Raw genomic sequence first — 16971 nt, 5'->3', positions numbered from 1 at the left:
TTGGGTTTTGTTATTTTTGTTTTATTTTATTTAGAATACTATACGCATATTTGGAGAAAACAAGATAAATAGTAAGATCGAAATGGGTACAAATAACATGCTCTCTTATAATGTTTTAGTATGTTTATAAAATTTTAACTTCACTCGTCAAAATGAAGAGGTGAAAGTTGACCTGATTCAACTCAAATTCGTCTAAACCAAACTTGAAATTTAAAACTTTGTACAAGTAGGTTAATTAAGGGAGTATGAGTTTGAGTTGACAAAATACCGTCCCGATCAAATATGTGTTAATGTTAGGAGTTGGGGTTCAACATGTCCTTGGTTCGATTATAACTTGTTGGTTTTGCTATACATCTAAAAGCCCAACAGGCAACAGGTCCTAAATTCAATCGGCAAAAAGATCCAAAGATTAGGGGATTCAGCTCAAATTTACTCTTTGTACAAGCGGAAGGGGCTAGGCCCACTCGTTATATTGGGTTGAACTTAGATTGGTGATGAAACTGCTTAAGAAATGTCAATCAAGTATTAAATTTTTTTCCTCATTTAAACCTCAAATATATTGTATTTGATGCCTTGATGGTACAAATTTGATATTTAACATAAAAACAAATAGAAGATAAAGAACATTTAACCTTGAAGTTGAACTCGAATACAAACTGAGTTCAACTTCACAAATTGTGTTCATCGAGTTGAGCTCGAGTTGGGCCCAAAGGCCCCAAACCCAACCCAAATAATTTTAATTTTTGATTCCCCTTTATTTGATATTTTGATTCCTCCTCCATATATTGTTACCAAATTATTTAAACCTGCAAAACGTACTGAACAGTCTGAACCTTCTCGAGACGGGAAAAGACTAGCTACATTTCAAAAACTCAAAAAAAGGATAAAAAACGTGTCAAGTATTGTATACAAAGTACAAACATACAAATACTTCTCCTCTCTCTCAAGAAGAGACTTTGCACTAGCTTTAGGGCAAGGAACAATATTTATTCTTCATCTCTCTCTCTCTCCCCCTAAAATTTCTAAAACCCTCTTTTTTCGCAAAGGGCTCTTCGAAAACCCTTTGATTTTTGCAGAGGCTGCGATGTTAGACCCCATGGACCTGCTCCGATCCAATCTCTCCCGGGTTCGGATCCCGGAGCCCACCAATCGCATCTACAAGCAAGAATGCTGCATATCCTTCGACACTCCGGTAACCTCTTCCCTCCTTCTTTTGCGTTTGGCTTCCGAGAAACTGCATGAACAATCAAATTCACTCACTGCCACTCACTTTCACTACTTCAAACTCGATGCTTCACCACTACTTCGTTTTAAACAGAGGACTTTTAGTAGCTGATTCTGTTTACTTGTTGTCTTCTGTTTGGCTGCTGCGGAAGTTTAGAAACAACAAGGAGCTACTGCAACTTATTTAGGATCAGCTAGTTCACTATATGGCATATTTTCTTCTTTGTTTTCTTAATTTTTCTTTTTATTTTGTTTTCTCAGTAGCTAGTGTTTTCGAATTCAAGTATTTGGTTGGTGTTTTTGGGCTTGTTAGAGTTAACTTATTTCTTATTGCATAGTAATCAAGACTCTTTTCATTTTTTGGATGCTGAAAAAGTGAAGAGAAAGAAAGCAGAGTTAGTGAGGTTTTCGGTATATTTGTAAAAGCAAATAAATAAAACCTACACGAACTAATTCTAAGGTTTCAGTTACCCGGTTTCTTACAAAATGAAATAGTATTTTGGTTTTAGGGGTTCTGTGTTTTATTCATTTTCTTTTTGGTTTCTTAATTTCGTATTATTGTGATTGATTTTTTATTTTTAAAGTCATAAGGAGGTTTCGATTCCCCTTTGGCCTTAAAATGTTGAAAAATTCTCAATTTTATATGGAATTTAATAAAATATATTTTTTTAAAATTTTATTTGGGGTTCATTTTCCCTAATTGTGCTTTCCTGATGAGTTTCAGAGATCAGAAGGTGGCTTGTTTGTCGACATGAACACATTTCTTGCTTATGGGAAGGATTGTGTGGGATGGAACTACGAGAAGACTGGAAATCCAGTTTATTTACATATAAAGCAAAACAAATTGTTGGTTCCTGAAGATAGGCCTTTGAAGAAACCAACGCTCATGGCTATAGGTAATTTTAATAAAAATGTTCTATGCCTTTGTGATGATGGAGGTTTTTGGTCCTTGAGATTATATCTTTAATAGTTTGGATGATGTAATTATGAAGGCGCCATTATCATTGTTGGATATTTACTTGTTGTATGGAAGTAATAGTTGATGAAACAACATTGATTTTCTGGTAACCACAATGGAAGCTACAATATGTATAATCATCCAAGACTGGGAGTTTTGAAAACCACTCAGTTCCCTCTGAAAATGAAGTAGTTGCTCATAATCACTAAAATGAAGTAGATGCTTATAATCTACCAAAATCGAATGTTTTTGATATTTAAGGAATTGATCTCTCTCTATCTCTCTCTACTTTCTAGTATGATAGTGCTGAGTCCTATTTTCAAGCTATATAAGTCAAGAATGTTTTTCATAACTTATTGTGCTAACAAGATAGGATGCAGATGTTTTTGATGTACTTCAGTTTATACAGTATTGTTTTATGTGGTTAGTACAGACTACAGAGTAAATGTATTTATCGGTCATATTGCTTAAAATTTGTAATATTGCAGGAAGAGATATTCTATCTCTTTCTGTACAAGGCTTAATGTTTCTATTATTCTCTACTAGCTATTAGCTGTTCTGTAGTGAAGGAAAAGTTTAATCTATATGATATGAGTTGTAGGTGTTGATGGGGGATTTGACAACAATGAACCTGAATATGAAGAAACTCACAGTATAGTCATATTGCCTGATTATGTAACTCTTCCGTTTCCTTCTGTTGAGTTACCAGAGAAGGTGCCTATTTCTTTTCTGTTTGTTTTTGATAATTATTGATGTGACATTAAAAAAAGCTATCATATGGTGGAATGAGTATAATTTTATTACTGCAGGTAAGATTGGCAGTCGATGCCATTTTAATGGCTGAGGGTGCTGAGAGGAAAGAGCAACTTGCAGCATGGACAGCTGATAAGAAGCAGATTAGTACATATGCAATGAATTTGCAACAGATTGACAATGGTATTATTGTTCCATCATCTGGGTGGAAATGTTCCAAGTGTGATAAAAGAGACAATCTTTGGTTAAATCTAACTGATGGAATGATTTTTTGTGGGAGAAAAAATTGGGATGGAACTGGTGGCAACAACCATGCCATTGAACACTATAAGGAGACCGGCTTTCCGCTTGCTGTAAAGCTGGGGACAATTACTGCTGATCTGGAAGGAGCAGGTAATGCTACCTTGTGCTGTAAAATTCTCTGCAATTTTTTATTATATTTGTATTCATGTGCTTGTGTTTATGAGCACATTAAAGTTATGCATTTTCTATGCCAAACATCATGTTCATGAATTTAAAACGTGCTGTTTGGCACAGAAAGCACTTAGGCATCCTTACAAATCCTGGAAAGTATGACTTAATAGATTGATATTCTAAATGCAATTGATTCTCTGGATATTAATGAGTTTGTCTTACATGTATGGATTGCTAATGACGAGTAACACATTGTGGCAGCTCAGATGTTTTCTCTTATCCCGAGGATGATAGTGTTTTGGACCCACATTTAGCGCAACATCTGGCATTTTTTGGCATTGATTTTTCATCATTACAGAAGGTTGATTATGTCTATTTTGAAATATGTTTATGACCTACCTATTGTTTTTTTTTTTTTGACACAACATCTCTATTCTCAACTTGTGTTGGATTTATGTTCATAATACAGATGGTTTAGTTATTTTTTTTCTAACAGTTTGATTAGGTTGTGCATTTGAATTTCTGTACTGTTAGGACTGTTATCTTGTTAATGTTAAATTGATAGAATAAGTTGAATAACAATACCATTCTTGTTTTCAGACTGAGATGACAACTGCTGAAAGAGAGCTTGACCAGAATACCAATTTTGACTGGAACCGAATTCAAGAAAGTGGACAGGAAGTTGAACCGATATTTGGACCTGGTTACACTGGACTTGTCAATCTTGGAAACAGGTAGCTTGGTACCTGTGGACTGCTGCTGAAGACATTGTATTAATTCAATATTATCTTGATTTCTTTTTTCTTTTTTCTTGCAGCTGCTACATGGCAGCGACTATGCAAGTTGTGTTCTCAACACATTCTTTCTATTCCGGGTTAGTTCATATTATATAGTTTCTATTAAAAACAATCGATTTAAGAAGGGAGTTTGTTTATGTTTGCTAACATTTTGTCATCTTATTGCATCAGATACTACAAGAATCTAGGTTTGAAAATTGCTTTTGAGAAGGCTCCAGCTGACCCCACTGTAGACTTGAACATGCAGTTGTAAGTAGCGAACAGATTCTTAATGTTGATTCTCTATATGCATTTCTGTCATCTGATATAGTTTATTATATGTTGCCATTTGTGATAAGACAGCCAAGTTGTGTTACTTGTTAGTTGTGAATCTTGTGACCAATATTGATTTGTGCCTATGTATAAAAACTTTATTTTATACATTGGTTTAAACGCAAGTGTGTGGTTGTGTATTTCTGTTATTTTACTTCTGCAAGTAGTGTCCCTCTCTTCTTCTGCCTTTCCTTCTAAATCATGAAAAGATTAAGTTGAGTCATAACCTAAATCATGAAAAGATTAAGTTGAGTCATAAAAAAGCAGGTTGAGGAGGGAATTATCTTTATGAGTCATATGTATTTAAAAGCTTTGGTGTTGTATGGTAGATCAAAGCTGGCACATGGTTTGCTATCTGGAAAATACTCTGTTCCTGTAGCAGAGGTATGTTTGTTATAACAGAATGGTTTCTTTGCTTTGATGGTTTCTGCCCCTGTTTAGTTGTTGGTTTACATTTATTATTTGCTATCCAGGAAAAAGATCATACAAATGCGACCACTCCTACAACAAAATCTGTAAGCTTTCTGGATAAACATTCAAATCCTGAGTTTGTTTTTCCCTTTTTCTTTCCCCCTTCCCCCAAAAACTCTCAATGGAACCATGGGTTGCTGATAAATTATGTTATGAGATTTTCGTCCCTATATATATATCTATCTATATAATTCTCTTCCTTTTGCAACTTATGTTTGCTTATTCATCCTTAATGTTTTGGTATCAGTAGTGCCAGTTTGACCAAAATGTGCAAGACACGTACTTGCTTCTTGTTCAAATATTTGCTTTTATATTGAATCTTGACAAGACTAGTGTATGCACATTAATAGTCTTGTGTAATTAATTGTTCTGATATATCTTCCCTCATTTGAGTAATATATCAAATATAAAAATGCCTTCCCTCCTTTAGTTAGGATATGTGAGTTTGATTTGATGATTTGCTTTTGATTTGTCCTGATTCTCTTTTATCTTGTTCACCTTCTACAAATATTAGAAACAGGAAGGGATACCCCCTCGTATGTTTAAAGCAGTTATAGCTGCCAGCCATCCAGAATTTTCTTCCATGAGACAACAGGTACATCTACCATCTTTCGATACAAGCTTTTTAATTTATTCTGTCAAATAAATGTGTATCTTGCCTTTTATTTTATTTTTTAGGTTGTCTTATATTCTATAGAGCTTTGTAGTTAAAAGGTTCTGTCTCCCCCTCTCCCCCCCCAACCACCCTCCCTTTCTCCCTTCCTCTCTTTTTGCCTATTTCTCTCTGATTGAGGGGTAGCATTTGCAACCATTTTGTACTACGGGAAAGTTCTTTTATCCTTTGGTATATAATTTTCACTGTTATCATTGTTGTTGTCTGCTCTTTAATGTGAATACTTGAAAACCAACTTTTGTTTAGGATGCCTTGGAGTTCTTCCTACATTTTCTTGACCAAGTTGAACGAGCTCATGCTGGGAAACCTGACGTTGATCCTGCAAGGAGTTTCAAGTTTGGTATTGAAGATCGTATTTTGTGTTCATCTGGAAAAGTTGCTTACAATAGAAGGCTTGACTACATTCTTTCTTTAAACATCCCACTGCATGAAGCTACTAATAAAGGTCAGTTTCTCTTGGGTGATTATTAGTATTGGAACATGTTCCAATAATTGATATTCTTATATTCTTTTTGCTATGAAAATCCAGAAGAACTTGAAGCCTTTCAAAAATTGAAAGCAGAAAAGATTTCGGAAGGCAAGGAAGTGTAAGTTCATATGGTTTCAATATCATGTTTTCACCTGTGACAACCCTTGTAGACTTTGTGCTAAGCATGTCTAATTCTGCCAGATCCAGTGATGAAATTGTACGTCCAAGGGTTCCTCTAGAAGCATGCCTTGCAAGCTTTTCATCTCCAGAAGAGATACAGGATTTTTACAGCACTGCCTTGAAGGCCAAGACAACAGCAGTGAAGTAAGCTTTCTGGTTATTTCTAGATGATGTTATTTTTGTCTGCTAAAGATTTTTTAGCATATTATAATGATTGATAAAAAATTATTTATTCGCTTTCTTCCCCTTTTATACCCTGCAGGAGCGCCGGTCTAACTTCGTTCCCTGACTATCTGGTGTTGCACATGCGGAAATTTGTAATGGAGGCGGGCTGGGTGCCGAAAAAGCTTGGTATTTTCTCTTGGCTTCCTAAATTTCTTCTTCATTTATATGGTTGAGTTTTTGTAGGCTTCTCATTGTTCTTTGTATTTGTCTATGTAGATGTCTATATAGATGTTCCTGATATCATAGATATTAGTCACATGCGCAGTAAGGGACTTCAACCTGGGGAAGAGTTGTTGCCAGAGGGTGGTATGTGTCACAAATTTTTCTCTTTCCAATATGTTATTGGATTTTATTCAGAGAAGTTGTACATATTTCTTAATTGCACCTGTATATGTGTAATTGTGTATACAATGATTAAGTATTCCCTTAAGTGTCTTTTGTGTGGAATTTTCACCCAATTTATAGTGCATCTCAGTAGCACTGTCCCTTGCATTTCAGTAGCATACAAACTTAAAGGTTGAAAAGATGTATGCATCATCTAACCGCATTATGCTACTTTGTCATGTCCTTTACTAAATGACTTAGAAAAGTGTGTCAGCATCATTAGAGAGTTCCTTTTGCAATTTTGGTCTTCTATGGTATTTGCTTAGTTATGCTTGCGTAATTGAAAATGATATGATATGGTTCTCTTTGGATTTTGTGTTGACTACTTCGCAGTTCCTGGGGAAGAGGAGGAACCAAATAAGCCTTTGGCCGACGAGAATATTGTTTCCCAGCTTGTTTCAATGGGGTTTAATCATCTTCTCTGTCAGAAAGCTGCCATTAACACCTCAAATGCCGGAGTGGAAGAGGCAATGAATTGGCTACTATCTCACATGGATGATCCAGGTAAATTGATAACTGCTATCTTGACTAGAGCTTTCCTTCATCTCGGAAAATAGTATCTTGCTAGCAAGAGTATGTTGACTTGTTATGTTTTAGGGCACTAAATGTACTCTTCTTTTTTTCTTTTTCCAGATATAGATGCTCCTATTTCTCAAGGGGGACAGAATGTGGTTGAGCAATCAAAAGTTGAAATGTTGATTTCTTTTGGTTTTCAAGAAGAAATTGCTCAGAAGGCACTGAAAGCATCGGTACAACTTTTTTAGCGTCTTCTCTTTCTGTTGAGGATTGGTATCTTTAATTTATGTATTTAAGATTTTGGCAACTTTTTTTTTTTTTTTTTTGTGTGAAGGGTGGTGACATTGAGAAAGCAACAGATTGGATATTCAACAATCCTGATGCTTCTGCTTCATCTGATATGGATGCTACAACATCAGACACTGCACCTACTGCCACCGATGCTGGACTGCCTGATGGGGGAGGAAGTTAGTATCTTATACCTTGTCTTTTCTTTAATAAAAGAGTATTGAAACAATAAATCTGCCAAAGTGTATTTTTTTTAATGTGTTTGGTATTTTGTCACTTGGCTCTATGGCAGGGTATAGACTCATTGGAATCGTAAGCCACATTGGAACCTCTACTCAATGCGGTCACTACGTTTCCCACATCTTTAAAGATGGTAGATGGGTTATTTTTAACGATGACAAGGTTGGCGCTTCCGTTAATCCCCCGAAGGACATGGGTTATCTTTATTTCTTTGAGAGACTAAACAGTTAGAGACAGACAGACACCAGGGTTTCAACATTGGAAGTTATTCAAAAGTGGGGAAAAAGAAGGTAGTGCGCAATTTTGGGGAACCTCAGCAGTGCAGTGGCGAACACATGGTGGGGGCAATGGAGCCTACCGACCCCAATAGCTTTTAATTTTATTTTTATTTTTAAATATTTATTGATAATGAAGTTTATAAATACAGTACAAATTTGGCATAATTTGTTTTAGAATAATCTCGGATTGATCCTTTTGAGTTCTCATATCCTTTTACCCATTTATCAAAAAACAAAAGAAAAAACCTTTACCCATGGTTTTGGCAACGATCAATTTCACATGGACTTGAAAAACCCTTTATTTTTTCCTATTGCAAACGCCATTCATACAATACTTGAATCTCGAAGTAATAGCAGAAATTGAATGCAAATTTAGGGGGGTGTACTCAATCAAGACTTTTAAAGACTTTTGTTAAATTAAAAAGTTATGAGGTACTCAATCAAGACTTTTATATACTTTTAAAAAATCTATGAAAGTCAGGGAGTACTCAATCAAGACTTTTTAAAAGTCTATGAAAGTCATACGGTACTCAAAATGTCAATAACTTTCACAGATTTCTCAAATCCATAGACTTTGAAAGACTTTTGGCATTAAAGTATGCATACCAAATCTTCTTATTTCTCTTCCATTCTCCTCCAAGACTTTGAAAGACTTTTGAGAAAAGTCTATCATAATTCTGAAAGTCTGTCACTTAAAAAAAGTCTTTAAAAATCTGGATTGAGTACACCCTCCTTAGTAGCGAAAAAGTTGGCAATAATGTGCTACTAAATTCTAGTGAAAGCAGAGTTCAGAGTTCAATAAGTTACTTCAACAATTGTTGATCAAGGCATCCTTTAAGAACAATGCATCTAAAATGCCTTGTGTCGTAAGAAAAAATAATTAATTTATTTCTTCTGTCGCTCTCCAGATGGTTCTGCTTCTATTTTGGGAAGCATGAGCTAATACAACAATTCAGAGAGATCATCATAAAACAATGGGGTCGTGGAACATAAAATGGCATGTAAAGGAGACTAGATAACTAGAAGAAAGTCCGTTTTATTTCCCTTATTTCTCTCAAGTACAGTATGTAATCCTATGTATCCTTCTCTTTTCTATCAAAAATTTTCCGGGGAAAGGAAATACATAGCACCTTCTTTTGGGGGCTTAGTGAAAAAAATAAAAATATGACACCTTTCATGGGGCCATAAGTCCTTCAATGGTGTAAACGAGGGACTCTGCCCAGTCAGCCTTAAACAGCAATGTCTGCAAAGTGTGCATAACGTCATATTCTGGATCAAGCTTCCGCTGCCACCCCTACATAAAGCAACAAGTAAATAGAATCAGAACTGCCCGGCATAATTTAGCACAGAGGGCACAGAAATGAATAGATTTATGTACTTCTACTAACTCATAATCATTCATATGACATCGATTACATATTAAAGCCTAAACGTGCTAAACATGGTCAGGCATGCCTCTTCTTTCTCCAACTCTATAGAATTTCAATAACTATATTGAAATCTAAGTTTTATCAGGTACAGTTATTGGGCATTAGTATGTGTCATTGTGTCAAGGTGTTTGACTTGCATGTAGATGTTGGAAGAAAGCAAGGCCTTACCTCAAGAACCAAAGTGGTTACCATCACTGTGCAAACATTGCCATCTATGCGGACTTTATGCCGCCTAACTTGCTCGAGCAATTGCTGCATGCAGTGAGCAGGATGAATGACGTCACCTTCTGGGGAGTCCCACAATTTGAAAGATCTGTCCACTTCCTGTTAAAGAAATGTATTCATATAGTTATTTCCATATAAGAATAGGTGACTGAGCTATCTACTCATAATACACATGTTAACAGAGAGCAACACATTTGCACAACTTGGATACCCAATTTGGGAAGAAAAAGAAAGTGGGAGGGCTTACAAGAATCAAGTTACTAAGGACATGTTTAAGCTTACATCTTTAGATGCAAGACTCAAGACCACAGTCTTATTATGAGGCCTCAGAATCTGATTCCAAAGTTGGACAACACCTTGACAAACATATAGGTACAATAACATATATTCTACGAATCATTATCAGTAATTCCAATTATGGTCAATTACAGCAAGCCCAACAGGACACAAAAAAAAAAAAAATTGTCCAACAAGAATAAATTTCGACTTACTTTGATTCAGCATTTACAAGTAGGAGTTCATATTGATGCAAATCATGAAGATAAAGTACCTAGAAAGTGTTAAGACATGGCCAATGTCCTTTAAGCACAGTAGCACCTCCTCCCCCTTAAGAATAAGAGTGAAGGGTGAGTCTCGGGATTCAATCCTTGGCTGGTGTATGTGTTGTGGTCTTATCATTTGTTGGAAATGTTTAAATAAATTTTATGGATAAATGAGGATCAAAATATAACAAAGAATACTACATTAACATACTAGACAACGTATGAATTTTTCTTGTTTTGGGTAGAAACGTATGAAAACTCCTACAGAAGTGGCAAAAGTGACGAGTGTGAAAGCCTTCAATTTTCAATAACAAGAACTAGCATTTTACCTCAATAAAAGCCCTTGGATTTGGGCAGTTTTGTTGTCCAGATAATCTAAGTGTGCACTCTGCAACATTTCGACCATCCCGAAGAGCAACAGCCTTAAAGAATTCCACTAAATTCAGTTGATCTCTCTTAGAAAGTTCAGCAATCATGCCCACATCAAGGAAAACAACATGAGGCCTCAGTCTAAAGAGTTGTTTATTTGGTAACGTGCTACGGTTTACTCTGACAAGAATATTTCCAGGATGCATGTCAGCATGAACAAAATTATCTACCTGCAACAAAAAATTATATATCTCAGCATATACATCAAAGACAACAACTGTCAAGCATAGGCTACTTCAAAATCACATCAGATAGACTACTAGTTTCTAAAGTCAACAAATTTTGGGTTTAGGTTCACTTGTTGACTATAATATAAAATGCTTTACCTGGCCAGTTCTTACACAGGCAAATGCCGCAAAAAGACTGAAACATGCATGTAGTGAAAACTTTCAAATCTTATACCTACCACAGAGTGGTTAAACATATAAATTTCCAGTAGCCTATGATATCTGTTTTTTATACTTGCAGAAACATTCAACTAGCCCAAGTCTGTCAGGGTCATTGAACAATTACATTTTCAAGACTGGTTAAGGGTGCAACATAAATATATGTCAAAATGGAGGAAACCAGTAAATCAAGATGAAGGGTAAACATAAACTATCACAAGTTATAAGATAACAAGAAAGGGAAGGTAATAACAATGAGAACACAAAAAATTGTACCAGAAGCATCTTTAGTAGGGCATGGGTCCCAATGTGAGCAAGGGCATTTTTTATTGGTTCATGTCCTTCAAGATCATCAACATAGTACTGAACACTTTCTCCCTGTTCATAAGTTTCCACTAAAACAGACGGGTGCACCAGGGGATATAGAGGCCTTGGAAATGAGACATCCTTCCAACTTCGAAAATTATAGATAAAACGACTCAAGTGTGCAGCCTCCCTTGACAGGTCAACTTGTGTTATCATGTAAACGGCAAATTGCTGTAAGGTTTCATCCAATCTCCACAGTTTCAAAGAAGGAATGAACCTTGAAATTTTGGCTAAACCACTAATTATCATAGAATCCCTTCTAATCGCTTCACCAACACCTGGATGTCTAACCTTAACAGCAACTACAATGGGCTTGATCTGCTGACCTGGGTATCTGTATTTGAGTATAGCTTGATGGACTTGAGCAACACTTCCCGATGCCACAGGTTCCTCATCAAATTTTTCAAATATTTCAGGCAGCTTGCGACCAAATGCCTTTTCAATACTGTTTTTGGTGAAGTAAAAACTATGTGCTGGAGCTTTAGAGTGAAGTTTTGCAAGTTCACTACACAAATCTCTTGGGAAGAGATCTGGTCTTGCAGCAGCCCATTGACCCCATTTTATAAATGCTGGGCCTGCTTTTTCCAGTGTGAGATGGACAACACGAAGCCATGTTTTCCTAAACCGAGTGCCAAGGGAATCGGCAAAAAGGGTCATAACTATGCATGGTGAGAACAAAACTGCTAGATAAATTGCTCTGATAAACAATATAATACACTCCAGAAGTGAAAACAAAAATGAGGTTAAATAATCATGTCCATCTTGGGCATGAAGATATAGAATGTCCTTTGTTGGGAGGCCTTTTGCTTCTGCACATGTTCGCTGCGTCCGAGAAAACTCTCCAGCTACAAAGGCAAAAACACCAGGAGCTACTAAATTTGAGCGCGTCAAAGCCAAGCTCACGGCACGGGCAAATTGACCTATTGGTGGTAAGGTTGGGCCCCTATAGGAACATAAGTGAGAAAGCTTTTTCCAAGCAAATTGGGCATGGTGAGAAATTTTCCTCCTTGCTGATAGGCTATATAAGTTCCTAGAACCACTACTCTTCAATAACTCATCTTTAGCTTTATGTAACATAAAAGGGAATTGCCCTCTTAAAAAATATTTATGCCACAAAAATAATCTGCCTAGGGTGTAAGGAGCTCCAACTGTGTAATATGCCCTATTATCTGCAACTTTTAAGTAGCTAGTTCTCTGAACTGGAAAAAGGGGTCGTGCTACCCTTCGTACATTTCCAGAGGCCAGAAATCTGCATCACACCAAATTTCTTCACAATACCATAACACAGTCCATCTAAGCTACTAAACTGAAAAATAGAACACAAACATGAAAATAAATTAAAGATACTACTCCAAGTATTGAAAAATATTGTCGGCTCACTACTGCTCCGAAAAGTTCAAACTATTAGTATATGAAACATCAATTTTATACTCTGACATTTCCTCTTATGTGTAGGCATCACCCATCATTGGAGAGCCCAATTAGTGAAATCCAGCATAAATTGAAAGGTCGCAGATGTAGAATTCAAATTCAGGATCTCCCAATTTGATACCATGATAAAGTTTATTACTTTAGTACTGTTTCGAAATGGTTAAGGTGTTAGAATGGGAGAGAACAATAATATTTTATACTCCAAGCATTTTGAGGAGTTTGGACTAGAGAGAAGAATGACAGAGCTAATCTAACCATAATACTGCAAAAAAAATGAGGACCTATCACAAGTTTTAGCCTTGTGATCCATGCTTATTTGGGCTCTGTTTATTTCCTAGGAAATGTACATCAGTGTAGTTCTGAATGTAAAAAGATTATAAATTAAGCAATAACTGAAACATAAGTTAAACCAATCGAAAAATTGAATAAACAAAAACCCAGTTGAGCTTGAGCTGACTGATCCTCTCTGTTAGGTAAATGAACAATTGAAAATTGATGGTTCATTATTATTCGGACCCAGAAAGCAAAAATCAGCATAAACCAAGACTAATAGAACTTTATTGCTTAGCTAAGGTGTGATTTCCCATTTGTTTTGTTTTCCCTCAGTTTTCTCAGCAACCAAACAAAGTGCAAGAAAAGAAACGATTCAACCAGACCAACAATGAAAGGTAGGAAAGGGACCTGGACATGGTGATTGGGTTCGTAATTGTCGTACTCTAGAAAACGCAGGTGGCGCAGTGGACTCGCCGGCATTTATATCAAAACAACGGCGCATAAACAATCATCAGCGTTCTGAAATGTTTCGGACCTCTGCCACCGTGGACGGTGGTGGTGGCGCATGAAGGCGGTGGTGGTTGTTGCTCCACGTGGCAGGTTCTTGCGGGTCGGAAGGTTTTGATATTCTGTTTCTTTGGGTAAATGGTGGGAGGGATCGATAAATGGTGGGATCTGCAGAAGAAACAAGTACGAATATATGATCGGGCGTTGGTTTTGCCCGACTGCACAGTTGGGTTCAAGTGTCAATGTGTCATACCATTAGAAAGTTAATTACAATTTTATCCATTCATTAGAAAGTTAATTACAATTTTATCCATGTAAATATTACTTAGAAGTTAGAAGAGTATTTTTAAAATAAAAACATTAAGAAATTGGCACCGTTAACTTAAGAGTTAATTACACTTACAACCCTTGAGGTTTATCGTCTTTTCACATACACCCTCTGGGGTTTCAATAATTACATATACACCCCCTGAGGTTTTAAAACTCCTCCTGAGGTTTTAAAACTGTTATATATAACCCCCTATAGTGAGACAAAAATGATAAGAAATTATACAAAAAAATATGCTAAGGAATTAAATAGCCTAATAAGATTATTCAAGGTGTAAGGTCCAACCTGAATACAAATATTTTTTATTTATTTATTTTTTTTCTTGTAGGAGGTTATATGCAACAGTTTTAAAACCTCAGGGGTGTATGTGTAATTATTGAAACCCCAGGGGTGTATGTGAAAAGACAATAAACTTCAGGAGGTGTAAGTGTAATTAACTTTTAACTTAATAAGATTACCCGTTTAAAAAATAATGTTTAAATCACCAAATAAAATGTCAGTATCTTATTTGGCCGCACTAAATGAAATTTAAAGTAAAAATTTGTTTAAAAAATAATATTTGAATCATCAAATGAGATGTCAGTATCTTATTTGGCCGCACTAAATAAAATTCAAAGTATACTTAATTTTTAGTAAAGAAGACAATCGTCACGACTTGGTGTTGATAGCTGGGCATTTGGGATTTCTATACTCCAGTTTGAGAGTTCTGCAATTGGCCTTTGGTTATGAGCATATACATTGTGTTTTTTTTTTTCTCCAAGTGAGGGGGCCGGGCTACTTGTAAATATAGCTGTAAGATTCAAAAGAATATAAGCACCATACAATAATACATTGTGTCTCATTTTCTAACAGTATGCATATGTAGCTACCTTTTTCTTTGTTGTCATTTGAAGCCTTTCAGAAACTCGTATCAGATTCATGTGAATTATACAATTAAAAATCCCAAGATAAAATCAGAACAACATTTTAAACTCCAAGCAGAAACTTTGATCCTCATCAACATAATATCCCGCTTGCTACGTACACAGCCTCAACAAATTAATTAATACACAATATTAATCAATTTGCTTACAAGAGTTGGCTAAACGTTTAAGCCATTGGGATTAATCATGTCATACATTAAGATATTACTGCAGAAACTATCCTTCTCATCTTCAGTACTACCACTGTTGACATAGCTTGATGAAGGTGTGAATAGAAAACTCATATTCTGAAGCTTGTGATGATCACCATGAACATTGTTGGAAATGCATGTCTGCTGGCTAATATTGATTGACTGATGATTGGAGCCATAAGAGCCCAGCTGGTTTGTTATGGGAACAAAACTCTGATCAGCTGCTACATTTGGAGCTTGATCTCCATTACTTTGCCACAATTTGGTGAGGCTTGGAGAGAAATGTTCCTCTTTGGTTTGCATGAGTTGGGTTTGATGGTTCAGAAATTGGGGATGTAAAGTGTTTGATGTTGTGCAAGATGGAATTTCTCGAACTGGGTTTTGGAGCTGCTGGTGGTTTGGTTGGAATAAGCTGCAGGGTTGGAATTGGTTTTGATTGTTAACTTGGAAAAGGCCAAGTTGGTTTTGTTGATGAACATGGTGTTGTGATAAGAGGGTGGTGGCCAAGTTGAGGAGGTCTGGGTCCATTATAGGCCCAATTCCAAGCAGATTTGGGAGATTAAGCTGAGATGATGATGATGATGATGAAGAGTTGTAGAGAGTTGAGCAGAGAACAGAGGATAGTTCAAGAAGATCAAGGCGTGGAGTATGAGTCACAGGGTCAATCCCCATTTTCAGTAGCCTCTTTCTGATGTGGGTGTTCCAATAGTTCTTGATCTCATTGTCTGTTCTTCCTGGCAAGCGAGAAGCAATTGCAGACCACCTAATCATTAAGATAGAGAGGGTGTATATTTAATTAGCTTATATTAAGCAAGAAACCAAATTTTATGATAATGGAAATATATAGGTCATGTGATAAAGTTCTTAATTAATGATGTTGTTGATTACACAAACCTTTTAATAATTTGATATGTTATGTTATCATATTCTTATTTAAATTAAATTTCGAATAAAAAAATTCACATATTCATTCGTTCAAATTGACAATTTAACAAAGTACTCTAAATTGTCTAACAACATAATATTTTCAATAAATTAACCAAAAAAGGTAGTTTAGTTATACTTTATTTGTTTGCATAAGACAAATAATTATAAGTAAAAATTGATATAAGATTAGGTAGCTAGAATAATACAAGGGAATGTGCTATTACTTGTTTCCCAAAACACTGTGTAACTGTATTATAATCTCTTCTTCTTCAAATGAGAACCTCCCCCTCTTAATATCAGGTCTCAAATAGTTTGCCCATCGAAGGCGACAACTCTTTCCACACCTTTTCAGTCCTGTATATATACATGCAATGAAACAACAAACAAAGCCTCAATTAGTATACACTTAATTACAATTAAACATTAAAGCACACCACTTTACATGAAAATACAGAATTAGCTAGCACACACTAATAAACAAAACAAACCTGCATTCTTGGGCAGAAGTCGCCATCTGCCATGCCCGTGTTTTTGAATGAAATCAAGGAGCTTCTGATCCTCCTCAGGAGTCCATGGACCCTTTTTTAATCCAATTTGGTCGCAACAAGGAATTTTCCCCATAATATATGATGGTCTGAATAACTACTACTTGGAAAACCAATTAATAATCACTTAGTTTTGAAGAGAGAAACTTGATCGAGCTCTTAAGCACACAATTAGTATACAATAATTATTGGTGTGAGCTGGCTAAAGAAGCAGAGAGCACAAATGTATGCTCTAGGGAACGTGTGAGAGTATATATAAATAGTTGGGGGAGGAAGGCGCGCAAGC

The 16971-nt window shown here is 35.9% G+C and overlaps 3 protein-coding genes across 5 annotated transcripts; 1 reads left to right on the top strand and 2 right to left on the bottom strand.

The window, feature by feature from the left end:
- The first annotated feature begins 925 nt into the window (after nt 1-925).
- UBP14 (ubiquitin-specific protease 14) lies at nt 926-8437 on the top strand. Its single transcript, XM_086240785.1, has 20 exons — nt 926-1192; nt 1949-2120; nt 2784-2896; nt 2992-3328; nt 3616-3710; nt 3950-4083; nt 4167-4223; nt 4318-4395; nt 4788-4842; nt 4932-4973; nt 5444-5524; nt 5849-6047; nt 6132-6189; nt 6273-6395; nt 6514-6602; nt 6693-6782; nt 7194-7364; nt 7494-7609; nt 7711-7843; nt 7957-8437. The coding sequence occupies exons 1-20, from the start codon at nt 1085-1087 to the stop codon at nt 8133-8135; spliced, it is 2430 nt and encodes an 809-aa protein (XP_086096911.1). The 5' UTR covers nt 926-1084; the 3' UTR covers nt 8136-8437.
- Nucleotides 8438-9197: 760 nt separating this feature from the next.
- On the bottom strand, nt 9198-13956 carry LOC147298127 (uncharacterized). 3 transcript variants are annotated; one of them, XM_086228961.1, is made up of 6 exons: nt 13673-13956; nt 11471-12809; nt 10709-10978; nt 10388-10443; nt 9781-9936; nt 9198-9476 (listed from the first exon to the last, which is right to left on the bottom strand). In XM_086228961.1, exons 1-5 carry the CDS (start codon nt 13678-13680, stop codon nt 9825-9827), a joined length of 1785 nt encoding a protein of 594 aa, XP_086085087.1. In that variant the 5' UTR covers nt 13681-13956; the 3' UTR covers nt 9198-9476; nt 9781-9824. The 3 variants fall into 3 exon arrangements, with proteins under 3 accessions (XP_086085087.1, XP_086085088.1, XP_086085086.1); XM_086228962.1 differs by lacking the exon at nt 10388-10443 and having other exon boundaries at nt 11471-12866; XM_086228960.1 differs by lacking the exon at nt 10388-10443.
- A 1224-nt stretch (nt 13957-15180) lies between these two features.
- MYB49 (myb domain protein 49) lies at nt 15181-16761 on the bottom strand. Its single transcript, XM_086228963.1, has 3 exons — nt 16629-16761; nt 16365-16494; nt 15181-15976 (listed from the first exon to the last, which is right to left on the bottom strand). The coding sequence occupies exons 1-3, from the start codon at nt 16759-16761 to the stop codon at nt 15181-15183; spliced, it is 1059 nt and encodes a 352-aa protein (XP_086085089.1).
- Between the last annotated feature and the right edge of the window lie 210 nt (nt 16762-16971).

Source organism: Dryas octopetala, chromosome 1, assembly GCF_963921425.1.
Source record: "Dryas octopetala chromosome 1, drDryOcto1.1, whole genome shotgun sequence".
NCBI classification, from domain to species: Eukaryota; Viridiplantae; Streptophyta; class Magnoliopsida; order Rosales; family Rosaceae; genus Dryas; species Dryas octopetala.
This window is presented reverse-complemented; position numbering and strand designations above follow the sequence as displayed.

Excerpts from the sequence above, each read along its gene's own strand:
- UBP14 (XM_086240785.1), top strand. The coding sequence starts at position 1,085 with ATGTTAGACCCCATGGACCTGCTCCGATCCAATCTCTCCCGGGTTCGG. Across the intron at positions 3,329-3,615 it reads TGCTGATCTGGAAGGAGCAG|ATGTTTTCTCTTATCCCGAG; the intron begins GTAATGCTACCT and ends GTGGCAGCTCAG. Across the intron at positions 4,084-4,166 it reads CTTGTCAATCTTGGAAACAG|CTGCTACATGGCAGCGACTA; the intron begins GTAGCTTGGTAC and ends TTTTTCTTGCAG.
- LOC147298127 (XM_086228960.1), bottom strand. Across the intron at positions 9,937-10,708 it reads ATCCAAGGGCTTTTATTGAG|GAAGTGGACAGATCTTTCAA; the intron begins GTAAAATGCTAG and ends TTTCTTTAACAG. Across the intron at positions 9,477-9,780 it reads TAACCACTTTGGTTCTTGAG|GGGTGGCAGCGGAAGCTTGA; the intron begins GTAAGGCCTTGC and ends TGCTTTATGTAG.
- MYB49 (XM_086228963.1), bottom strand. The coding sequence starts at position 16,761 with ATGGGGAAAATTCCTTGTTGCGACCAAATTGGATTAAAAAAGGGTCCA. Across the intron at positions 16,495-16,628 it reads ACTTCTGCCCAAGAATGCAG|GACTGAAAAGGTGTGGAAAG; the intron begins GTTTGTTTTGTT and ends GTATATATACAG. Across the intron at positions 15,977-16,364 it reads CACAGTGTTTTGGGAAACAA|GTGGTCTGCAATTGCTTCTC; the intron begins GTAATAGCACAT and ends CTTAATGATTAG.